The 12,308-nt window shown below is 33.0% G+C and overlaps 2 protein-coding genes across 3 annotated transcripts in view; one reads left to right on the top strand and one right to left on the bottom strand.

Moving 5' to 3' along the window:
• Positions 1–1,948: 1,948 nt before the first annotated feature.
• Positions 1,949–8,569, bottom strand: LOC132705178 (DENN domain-containing protein 5B). Its single transcript, XM_060675621.1, has 17 exons — positions 8,487–8,569; positions 8,297–8,431; positions 8,135–8,244; positions 7,890–8,066; positions 7,411–7,655; positions 7,272–7,344; positions 6,924–7,146; positions 6,733–6,867; positions 6,473–6,672; positions 5,994–6,302; positions 5,352–5,936; positions 5,037–5,298; positions 3,991–4,609; positions 3,731–3,933; positions 3,497–3,676; positions 2,859–3,054; positions 1,949–2,802 (listed from the first exon to the last, which is right to left on the bottom strand). Exons 2-17 carry the CDS (start codon positions 8,370–8,372, stop codon positions 2,607–2,609), a joined length of 3,789 nt encoding a protein of 1,262 aa, XP_060531604.1. The 5' UTR covers positions 8,373–8,431; positions 8,487–8,569; the 3' UTR covers positions 1,949–2,606.
• An 877-nt stretch (positions 8,570–9,446) lies between these two features.
• The window catches only part of LOC132705304 (protein sprint), a 298,697-nt gene continuing 295,835 nt past the window's right edge, over positions 9,447–12,308 (top strand). For both annotated transcript variants that reach the window (XM_060675810.1, XM_060675809.1), the window contains exon 1: positions 9,447–9,515. The gene's annotated coding sequence lies outside the window, so the exon portion shown is untranslated. The remainder of the gene's footprint in view (positions 9,516–12,308) is intronic.

The following is a 12,308-nucleotide window of genomic DNA, read 5'->3' as shown; positions in this document are numbered from 1 at the left end:
CCAGTTTTTAAATAGGTATTTACAGGATCGGAGTGAGGTATATTTTCGGTAGTTCAAGACATAAATGTTTAATTTTTATTTTGCTCTTTGTGAGATTTAAGTAACAGTAGCTGCATCGAACCATATCATTATGGCGTGATATTGTTATTATATTAATATAGTTAATATTGTCTAACTATTTTGCCTGCATAATTATTGATTTTGTAAAACAAAAAGTGTTGCAAATATTATTAAATATTACATAGGGCAAAAAAGCATTCTGAAATTTATAGAAACGTCTTGCCTGGTCTAAATTATAATCGACTTGGGATGGGATTTTCAACTAACTTGATCTATGTTTCTACATATGTTATTACAAAGCCAATACAGTCTGATAAGTAATCTTTTTGCTTTTTCTAATTCCATAAAATAATCTTTAAAAAATATCAAACGTAGCTGTTTATTATCTATACATTTGAATAAGCAAAAATATAACAACAAACATACAACAAAATATTACAAGCCTGGTTGGTTCGAAGTTATTTGTATTACATTTTAATCATAATAACAATAAGCATTAGTTTTGACAATTATAATCAGTTTATTGAGTTGATAAATACATATCATGTGTGCTGTTGCTCCAATTGATATCTATTTCTTTAAAACCGCTATAAATTCTGCTAAAAAATTAAGTACGGATCTGATGGCCAGCCTATGTATTTCGTTTTACAGGATGCACCAAAAACAAATGTGATGCTTATAATAAAAGTTGACTATTGTGTGTTTACACTCATTTTTAATTGATAAGAAAACACTTCATAATTTCTTCACTTCTTAAATTAGCAACAAAATTTTCATATCGTGATTTACAAATATATAAGCCGCCGCTGCCGTGTTTCTCTACGGATTTTCATATGTGAAGTATTTCTGAATAAATTATATTTATCCAAAACAAACCAAAACCATTCAACTATTTAAATTATCACTGAAAATGCAAAAGACCACTACGTAACTTATAACTTTACCCTCGTAACACGAATATATTGAGTCCAATTATTATATACGGATTCTTACACCAATGGCGTACCGAAGAAAATTGATTACAGATAAATTTGTTTTATATTAAACTACTGTTTTGCGAAAACTGGTAAATTGTTTTATACATGCAACCATATAGCTATTAGATATGTAGTGGCCCTACCATCGTAACAATTGATGCGCGGCAGGCGGCATTCATATTTCATTTTCTTTCTAAACAGCGATTTCCACAGATTAAAATCGTTTTCCCAGAACATTTAAAGAGATTTAGCCATATTCTGAGAAAATACTGCTGTAAAAATGCCGCATCCAAACTTACCGAAGATCTCTTAGAGGCCGTGTAGGTTGTTGAATGAAACAGAATTTTTGGATAGGAACGAGATTTTAAATCTTGCGCATGCGCATATTGAGCGGACCTTCTCAAAGTGTTTTGTCATAGTTGCTCCATAAGTTTTTGTATTATCAGTATTAGGTAGGGCCTCTTTAATCTCTAGTAGCTAAATATATGCAACTTATATTGTTTTCCTTTGCAACATTAATATATCGGTTCACATAGATTTGAAACATGCACTCAAGCATTTTTCCTCATTTTTATGGTCAATATAAATCGTGAAAAATATTAGTTGATAAATATAATAAAAAATTGTATTTTTCTTAGAGATTATATAGCACGATAATTTTTTCCCATAAATTAACTTGACAAAATATATTTGATAATGAGATTTTTTACAAACATAATTGCGCCAAATTGATCAAAATTAGAATTTTTTGAGAAAAATAGGAGGATAGGTCATTTTTTCGGTTCAGTTTTTAGATTATAGTATACAGGGTGATGTCATGGGTTTTCTACATACTTCAATTAATTATTGGTATTTTTTTTATTTTGTCTTCATATCAAATATTGAAATGAGTTAGCAGTTATTAAAACACATTTTTATTTAGTGTAGGTAATATATGATGAAAGTATACTAAAACAAAAACTCAAAATCACACAAAACACATAGCAGATTATAACATTTATTGTATTTTTTGAATTCAATATACTCAGCCAAAACTTTATTTTCTATTAAGGGAGTATGTAAATTAAAGGTAAGATTAAAGATTATACTTCCTGAAAATGATAGCAGTGGTTGTACTGAGTGCGCAGCAAAATAAAGTCACGGCTAAGTCTTATTGTTGCAGTAAAACTAAATATAACAATTAACTACACACTAGTCAGAAGGTACTGTGTAAATAATATAATGCATGCTTTTTATAAAAACTAAAAATAAAAAACATATTTACATGATTTTCATAAAAATATCTTCAATATCACCTTTATACTACTAATATCATATTGGTAAGAACTTAACATCCAGACTAGAGAAGGTAATAAGATGTTCTAAATAAGGGGCAAGAAACAAAATATCACAATAAGTTTTTACAGGAGCATTCAATATACATAGTATACCTTAAGATATACTCTTCACAACAATATGTCTTTTATATTCAGTTACAGTTTTCCAATTGTAGAACAAAATCATATTTCCCAAACATAGACTGGGCTAATGAAATGATAAAAATGTCCATAGTTATCTTTATAAAGTCTTTTAAACATGAGATGGGGATGTTAAACCATGGGTAACGGAATTTTCTAAAACTACATCCAAGTCGTCCAATGGTAACAATATTTGCCTGAGAAACGTCAATAATCCTCTATTTCTCAAGAAGGAATTTTCTTCATACATTTCTTGAGTTACCCTACAGGAGGCCATTGGCACGAGCATTCTGTGTAACAAATGCTCTCTAAAACCAACAAAATACAATCACTTGACGGTTTTGTGAATTTCACTATAGCGCACCTGACACTTAAACAAATGAACAGTTGGAATTGCCCATCTTTTCCAAGTGTTTTACTAGTATGCATCATTTCATCAATTAAGTGACAATAGCACCTCCATACTGCCACAGTTTGTTGATGATTTCTTTCTAAGCTAGCTGTCCTATTTCCTGACACTTCTTCCATGAGCTCTGATTCAAACTGTTCTTTGACGCGAACTGTAATAGTTTTAATTGCTTAAAAGCATGAAAACTATAAAAATTAATAAGGGGTTCGCTTGATGGAAACTGTTTCCCATCTAGTTAAAATTTGACAGGGAAATATTTGTTTGCGATGATTTGCAATATTTTTTTTAGATCAAACACCATGATTATTTGCTTGCAGTTGCTATTAATATAATAGTACTGTTCATATTGGACATGGGAATAGATTACTATATAGATACACTAAATACTGGCAAAAATACCTATATTTGTTAATAAATGGATTTCAACAGTTGCTATATAAATACAATATAGAAACAATTTTACCAAACTAACCAAAACCACTTCATCTCTTAAAAATCAAAAAAAATATTTTTTTTTTATAAACTTTAATAAACAAAGTAATTTCCAAAAAAATTTAATTTTAATTTTTTAAAAGACATTTTATAGCACTTACCAAAATAATCCCAAAGATAGTTTTTACCCATAAACATTCTGACAGATTTAAATCCAAGTAAGAATACATTTTCAAGGCAGTAAACTAATCCATTCTCACCACACAACAGTGCCGTAAGGGTGGTGTGCCTTTCAGAACTACGTCTGTAATGCCATTTCACAATGTTATTTACACAGTCACCTTAAAATTGGCCCAAATATAATTGCTGAAATTTTCTGTTGCGTCTGTAAGTACCGAGCATGTGTTGAATTTGTGAAGGTTTGAGATCAGTTCTAGCCGGCATTGAAGGAGACTTAGATCTCAGTTGAGTTCGTCCTAGGCTTCCCGTGGGCCTTAGTTCTTCTTCTTCCTCCTTTCTAGACAATAAAGTACCAACTAAGAGTCTCTCTATGGAACCGTCATCTGCCCCTCTCCCTAACCATCTACCACAAGCAAATCTAAAAATTATTCCCAAGTAGGTGTAACTACTAAATACAACCGACCAAAATCTTTACCTATAAGTGTGACCAGTAATTTCATTCCGTACTAAGATGTATTCCACCATCAGCTTAGTATAAAGACCTGAATTATCATGACCTATTCTCAATGTAGTTAAGACCCCTAAGTTAGTATGCCTGTGTTCAAAACTGAATGTGTTTTTAGGCACAGTAACTTTCTGTGTTTCCGATAAAGTTCCAGAGAGAACAATCCAAACATTGGAAGATGTATAAGCTCCTTTTTTATTGGTGACTATTGCAATTCTATATGGTATCACAGTCATGGGATAGGTACTGGTAAAGCAAAAGTAATCAACGGCATTTAAAGAGAGCAAATGATACAAAAACTGTTCCTTTTCTTCTTCGCACCTTAGAAAGGCGGATCTTTTGTACAAATTTCTCAACAGTTGCTGGTCCGACAAAAGGGTTCGGAAATGCTTCGAAAGTTGTTTCTTTTCGAGCGCGAGTCGTACCCAAGCTCTGGCAAAACCGATTCCGGTTTTAACATCTGCCATGCTCTGGACGTTGAAAATATCAAAGAGGATAGAATTGGGCAGTTCTGGAAGATCTGTGGATTGCTGATCCTTTCCTAAACTGGGCCAATGTTCCAGGCTTCTTGCTAGATGAGGAAATTGCTCTGGAACAATATTCACAATTTTTACAATTTTTACGTCGAGAGAAAACTGTAAATTGTTCATCTGACACTACTCCACTGTCAAATTAATATCCCTTTGTAGCACTTCACAATCATCAAATGACCATATAGGGCGGTAAATTGTTAAATCATCTGCAAAACTGAATAACCTGACTCCAAATAATGGCCTATACCGTTCACCAGAAGAAGAACCAATTTTGGGCCCAGATGGGACCCCTGAGGCACATAGAATATTACATCTATGATAGCCAAACTTTTGAAGTTTGTTCAGTAATACTCCTTGGTCCAGCAAATCAAAGGCATTGTATTTGTATTGTATTGAATTGTATTATACACATAAATAATATGGGTTGCTTGCTTTCAATTTAATGTTTATAATTGTTTAATATTGCAAAACAAATATACTCACCAGATGGAAAATAATTATTTTCCTTTTTGTTTAATTGCCAATATTTTTCCTGATATGCCAATATATGAGACCACAGGGCAGATTTACCCCTTTTTCTTTGAAGCCCGTGAGCCCAAACCCTCTCCAGAAAATCACACAATGAAGCTACCAGAGTACTTTCTTCAACGGCACCAAAACCGTCGGACCCATTGCTTCCCGACAGAGTGACCCCTTCTGCGCCCAGTTTGGTCAACAACATCCTTTTCGTTTTAATTTTGCAATCCTGCAAGATATCTTTGTTCTATCTGAGGGCGAAAAACATGTTTTTTCTTTTACCTTTAATAACTTTTCAACAAATGTCCAATTTGCTTGAGCAATAAGGGCGGGTGACATATCCTGACTATTTTGCGTCTTGGCGTTTCTGTCATTAGCACCCACGGGAGGTTTGCCAAACACCAAACCTTTTTTCAATTCTTTGGCTCTCGGTATACTTCCTTTATTAATCACCGGCGTTTTGTTGAGTATGTCCTTGTCGAGTATAGGAAAATTACGCGAAATGGAAACTTTAGTATTAGATACCTCCCTTGGGATGGGCGATTCAAAATCGGGGTAACGTAATCTTCGTTCTAAAAGCTTGTGAGTATCGTGAGACATGGTGCAGGGTTCATATGAAATGGATCTCATCAGATTTTCTCCACCGTATCGTTCTTTCAACAATTTGATTCTGTTATCAAATATCACCAGGTTGGTTTCCAGTTCATCCCATTGAGATAGAATTTTATTGTCGATCATTGTAGCGAACATCTGAGATTCCAAAAACCTCCACAGAAACAACCGATCTTGCTCTGGTTGATCTGAGAGGAATGAAGCTTTATCGAAGTTTTGCATAGAGTCACGGTTGTTAAACCAGTCTTCTTTATTCTAAAAATTGTTTGGTATTATTAAACTTAAACCCATAGAACAACCGCAAAAACTCACATGATTAGTTGGCAATATTACAAAATTTTCATAAGCCTGAAAGATATGCACAAACCTATTCAAAAACGTTTCTCTGATTGCATTATTGAACCTTAAATCTTCAATGTAAGAGTCAGTGGGATGAGATATTTCATTCTTATCTAAAGCCACTCCCGTTCTTCTAACTATATCAGCTATTCGTTGTAACGCTTCTGATCTGGCTGAACCAGGAGGAGATGGAGGTCTGTCATTATCTAGAGTATCATGAATAGAAAGTTTCCTTCGATTTTGCGGCTTTCCTGGTAAAGTAGAACTTCTTGATGTGATTTCCTGAAAATTGTTTTAGCAGAAACATTTTTGTTGTAAGACAGCTTAAACAGATTATGCAATAAAATGAATGCATTTTCAATCAGCTTTTTTCAACTGAAAGAGGTAAACTGCTGATGATTTTTATAATAATTAAAGCAAATTATATCACAATAACAAAATTAGAAATATACCTGAATATTTCTATTATTTTCAGATTTTGGCACATGAACTCCATGTTTATCCAAAATAGACCAAATTTCATCTGTGAAAGAGTCCATGTGGGGGAATGAAACCATTTCTTCTGGTAACTGCACTTTACATTTATCAATATCCACATAACACAAACTAGCTTCAGATGCGACTTTTATGTTTTCAGATGATGCATTTAAACCTAGTGAACAGTGAAATTATCAATCCTTAAGAGGATTATGAATATCATGATGTTGTTTACCCATTAGAAACGGTACAGGCGCATCTAAAAAATGATGTAGGGCGGCAGGTAATACTGGAACATAGACGTGAGGCCAATTAAAGGGGAACAACAGAGCTGTCATACCTTCTGCCACAATCATTAATTTTTGGCAATCTACATTGAACAAATAATTTAGGAACATTTAAAAATATAACTTTTTTACATTTTACCTGTACTTCTTAGCAGTACTTGATTTTCAAGTAAAAGACAAGTAAACAGCTGAACAACAATATCAACACCCAGTAACACAAATATCACTCGTAAAGGGTAGTCAAGATGTGGCAACTCAAGAGGTGGTGCCGGATTCTGAAGAATCACATTGGCTAAGGGCAAATGGGGATCTGGCGGAGGCAAGTGGACTAAAATGCTTTTTCCTGAAGTGGGTAATTCTATCTAAAAAGTAAAACCAAGTTCAAAAGGGACAGACATATTTAAATTAAATCACTTTTGAATAAAATAGATTTATTATAAATATCTAAATCTAATTTTTTGTACATTATTGCACAAATCAAACATACCTCATACAACAAGTTGAACACATAACTTTCCAAGCTTAGACCATGAACGGAAGTAGGTTTTCTAGGTACACATCTGAGAGGAATACCAATATAAACAACAATATAACAAATCAACTTAATAAATAAGTAAAATACAAACCTATACAGATTTTCCAGAAATGTTCTAGCTGCATGTAGGTAAGCTGCGTGACATATAATGCCAATACTTTTTGATACGAATAACCTATCTTTGGTTATGTCATAGTAAGTCAAGGCAGCCCCATTGGGATTTTGAGTAGTCAGTTTGAAATGCCGTGGTAATGATCTGGATTGGGGACCCTGACTTTGTATTTGTTGAACTGGTTTAACTCTCAAACCGCTCGACAATTCGGTTATATACATAGCCTGAAGAAAAAAGTAAATATATCTTTAAATTATTTTAAGGGGATTAAGTGCTTTAGTTTGTCACTAAGTAATTTTGAATTAAGATATAAAATTAGTAGATATACACAAAAATAATCGCAATTAGAAATTGATGTATTTCATGTAATCATAAATACAGCTTACTTTTCCTTATTTATGCTGGTATAAAAGAAATATCATGACCATACATAAATAAATAATAATTTTCCCACTTACTTGTAACGTTTGCATCGCAGCACAGATATCTCTATTCCTGACTTCCTCATAAAAGATAAGACTGAACCCATAACATCTCTTGCCATCTTCTCGAGTAATTAGAAATGAGTGAAAATTGGGGGCCTGAGTGACTGAATGCTTCTGTGTTCGAAATTTTAAGCCATTTGGTAGTGCCAGCTATAAAATTATCACCATCATCATTAATAAAATTCTCTTAAAATTTTAGCAAATTCTTTGTTACTAACCATGCAAACTGCGGCTGCATCAAAAGGATTTGACTTTAAGTTTTCTGGATAGTGGGCAAGCACTTTACATTTGTAGGAACGTTCCAATGGAGAAACGTGCAAATTGTCCTCTACAAATTATGAAAGAAATGGCATTTAAAATACTACGCATTAGTGGATTACCTGAAAATTTATCCGGTTCGAGTCCAGAATTAAAGTCAAGTCCACAAATCACAAAATAATCAGCAAATTTTGACATATTATCCTTAGAATTTATTTTATGACTTCCAATGGGATGAAATCTAGCGACGTTCGAACCTTAGAGCAAATCATTAGCAATAAATTTTCTTTTTATTGTTGATTAAGGAAGTACATTTACGCTCTAGTTTCTAATCATTTTTACTTCCATTCATATGTTTTTGACTTTGACTTTCTCTTTCTCCTCTATGAGTTTATCTGCGAGACATTGTGTCTGCAACCAGAAACGCGCGGTTTACCCGAACGAATAAACGAAAAAAGTATGCATAATCATGAGAATCGTACTTCAGCTGTTCCTCGTTAGAGGGCAAGAAAAGTCCATAGATAAATTAATTTACTTTAGAGGATAAAGGCATTATTTTCTTTCTGTTTAAAATATAAGGTTTATTAATTAACCTGTAGAGTAATTTTTGGAAAAACATTGGAAAAAATAAACGAGTTGATAATTTTAGACCAGAATTTGAAATTTTAGTTTGATATGTTGACGACTAAGCTTTGCAATTTGCAGTTAATTGCGTTGCGTTAATTTTTTTTTTTAAATTGATACGATTGGGCAGCGTTCAATGGTTCCCATAAGTTCATAAGTTTATGCAAATATTCGAGAACTTTCGAAAGTATTTTCAGACATTGTACTTAAGTTTCTATAAAAATTGTTTAAAGCTCTTTGATTGTGTACCAAGGTCATGGAAATTTTATATATATCTATCTACATGACCGCCCACCTTCTTGTGATGGTTGCAAAAGGCAAACCCATTTGAATTACATAAATTTTCACGGGTCAATGCATTATTACCATGCACCATGCCCGATGAGGAAAAAGCGTCTCAAGTTATATCGCGGCCTGATTTACTCTTGTTGGGATCCCCAGTCCGTAGCGCCTTTCTCAGTGTTTTTTTTTCGTTTCCAGTCTAGCGAGTTCTTTCTATAAAATCATCCGGTCTTGACGAAGATTGCTGTCAATTGTTTGGTACCGTGTGTGACTAGTTTAATTGCAATTTTGTGTCATTCGCGGACTCGGGTATACGCTTTAAGCTGTTTATGTGCGGTGAGGTTAATTTCTTGCGTGTGCATCAAGTTGCAAGTTAACGTTTAAAGCTCTATCGGTTTATGGTGTGATTCCAAAAAGGTTTAAATATTAAATGACGTAAGTAGGAAAAGTCAGTGAGGCCTTGGTCTCTTTAGTAAAATGTTATAATGTTATATATTGTGTAGTATAGTATATGTCGGTTGTATATTTGGTTATCCAATTTTTTTTGCAGCGCGGATCATCTTATTTTTTACATTTTTTACCTCTCGTAAGCTGACAGCAACAACAGAGCAGGATAGAGTTAAGATACACTTAAATCAATCCTTATTCGATTTTTTATTGCTCTTTTAGAATTATTAGGGCCAATAGGTAGTGCCGCCAATAATTCGAACAATATAATCTTGATCTCAAAAATTCAAAAATTTTCGAAAATATTGAAAACTATTGTCGTTTCCGATAAAAAAAAATATGACGTCGAATTGCACTTTGTGTAGTTTATAGGACGTCTGACAGTTTTACATAATCACATTAATTGGGCAGCGCTTCTATTTAATTATGTGCACGTCCAGGCCTACTGGGCCGATTTGGTTTTATATCGGTCATTCACTTCTGCTGGAGATGCATTGGTCAAAAAAGTTTTCGAAGCTCGTACACGCAATATGAGTTCAATTAAAATGGTTTATATAAACATACACTCGACGTATATAAATAAATCCATTAGAAAGTAGTGCATGTTTAGTTTCGATTAGGTATATTTTTAACTGGGAATGGTAAATGTTCAAATTGCACGCGAGCGCCTTAATCTACTAAAAGAGACTGATGCTGTGCATAACGGAGAATTTTAGGCAAAGCATGATTGCTTATGGTGAAGAAACCGTGAAATATTTAGTTTCGACAATGGACATATTATTCATTAAATTTCCGAAAATTCAAATAAATATAAATTAAATTGAATACAAATAAATTGAATTACAACAACAATAAGTAAACGAATATACAATTACATAAATATTTTTTGATTAAACATCAAAGAGCAATACTTAATACAATGTGTCAGTAACGAATCACTAAATCAGGTCCCGTTTTAAAATTTTCAAATCTCGCGGAAGCAGTCCAGTCCAACAGCGACAAGTGGGTGTTTATCAGTTCCTCGAAAACAAACGAAACAAAACGATATATGTATATTTTGACATCAAATTTGCATCCACAACATAAAACGATTTACTGAATCCTCGGAACAATAATTGAATAATTATAATAGGCATTAAATAATTATAGGTATAATAATTATAAGTATATAGTTAGGCTAAAGTCTGGAACATTTAAAAACCAGGTTTTGGATTTCAAGAAAAATGCTCCCACGCGTCCATAATATTTTTTTCTTGTGGATTTTTGTAAATCCATTGTCGAATTGTGTCAAATTTCACACACATCTATAACTATCGCTCTAAATTTTGATGAGCAAAAGAATAAAAAATGCTGGTACCAGTAAAGTTCTTAAATTGTCACAATTACGTTTCTGTCAGTAAAGAAAATAAATATGGCGCATCTAAATAAAATCCAAAGAATTGGAATTTTAAATTTTATTGGATCTGGAGACAAATTACAAGATTCACAGTGCGTCCAAATGAGATAAAATTTATGGAAGCAGAGTATGTAAGAGATCGTCCACGGACATATCGTCCAAAAACGTTCATCGTGCATCTTCCGAAGTTGCTTCAAATATTGATATTAGCCAACGAAGTGATTTGTGTTTATAAATAGAAGAAAGGTATCGGTCGAGCTGAACCAAGAAAATTTTTTCCGATCGCACAGGACAGTTTTTTAAATTATGATGGAAATATGCAAGTTAAATCAATTTTTTAATCGTAAAATACTATTTAATTATGAAGCCACGTTTTGTTTGAATGGTACGGCAAATAAACAAAACTGTACGCGTGCACAAAAAATAACTGTTTGTGCAGAGATTTTGAATAATAAAATGATTGGACCTCATTTCTTCGATCAAAATATTACTGGAACCCAATATTTACAATTTATTCCAAATAGACAGACTTGGTTTCCGCTCCGCCCCATTTTGCTCTAAAAGTGCGTGAATATTTAAATGCTGTATTCCCCAGAAAGTGGATTGGTAGAAGGGGATCAATAGAATGGCCTGCAAGATCTTCAAATATCACTCCACTGGATTTTTTCCTCTGTTGATATTTAAAACCAAAAGTGTATACGGAAAAACCGAAAAATTTAGATTATTTATAATTTAGAATTATATACGAAATAAGGCAAATTAATGAAAATATCCTGAGTAATGTTTTGAAAGGATTTCAACACCTAATACAATAATATCTTTAGCATGCCCTGTTTTTATAAATTTTCTCTCAATTTTAATGACTGTGGATCTTGTAATGGGCGTTTCTGGATATTTTGCCCTAAACCAATTACAAACTTCTCATTTTGTCTGTATATCCAATAAAAATTAAAATTTCAATTCTTTGAGTTTCATTTAGATGCTCCATATTCACTTCCTTTACTGGCAGGAATGTAATGGTGACAAGTTACGAACTTTCCCAAATTAAATTAATATAATGGTGACGATTTAAGATTTATTTTAAAAAAGGAAAAGAAGGATCTCCACTTTTTATATTCTCTGTTTACTGCAAAAAATGGGCGAGACAAAATTATGATGAACGTGTGCGAGCATTTTTCTTGAAATCCAATACTTGATTTTTAAATGAATTTGTTCCATATTTTAGCCGTTCACTGTATCTCGCATATGGCTACTCGACATATAGAGGCCCTGCCTATGCTGATAGTACAGGAACTCATGAAGGAACTATGTAATTTTTTTTTGAGAAGGCCAATTCAACGTGTGCATGCGGGAGAATTAAAATTTAGTTTTTAACCATAAGACCC

This window comes from Cylas formicarius, unplaced genomic scaffold (assembly GCF_029955315.1).
Source record: "Cylas formicarius isolate icCylForm1 unplaced genomic scaffold, icCylForm1.1 PGA_scaffold_7__23_contigs__length_41026272, whole genome shotgun sequence".
Classification (NCBI taxonomy): domain Eukaryota; kingdom Metazoa; phylum Arthropoda; class Insecta; order Coleoptera; family Brentidae; genus Cylas; species Cylas formicarius.
Note: the sequence above shows the minus strand (reverse complement) of the source record. Positions and strands in the feature narration are given on the sequence as shown.

Bases quoted from the DNA above. Each gene is read 5' to 3' on its own strand.
- LOC132705178 (XM_060675621.1), bottom strand. From the start codon at position 8,372: ATGTCAAAATTTGCTGATTATTTTGTGATTTGTGGACTTGACTTTAAT. The intron at 8,245-8,296 runs GTAATCCACTAA...CATAATTTGTAG, and splicing joins CGAACCGGATAAATTTTCAG to AGGACAATTTGCACGTTTCT. The intron at 6,868-6,923 runs GTAAAATGTAAA...TGTTCAATGTAG, and splicing joins AGTACTGCTAAGAAGTACAG to ATTGCCAAAAATTAATGATT.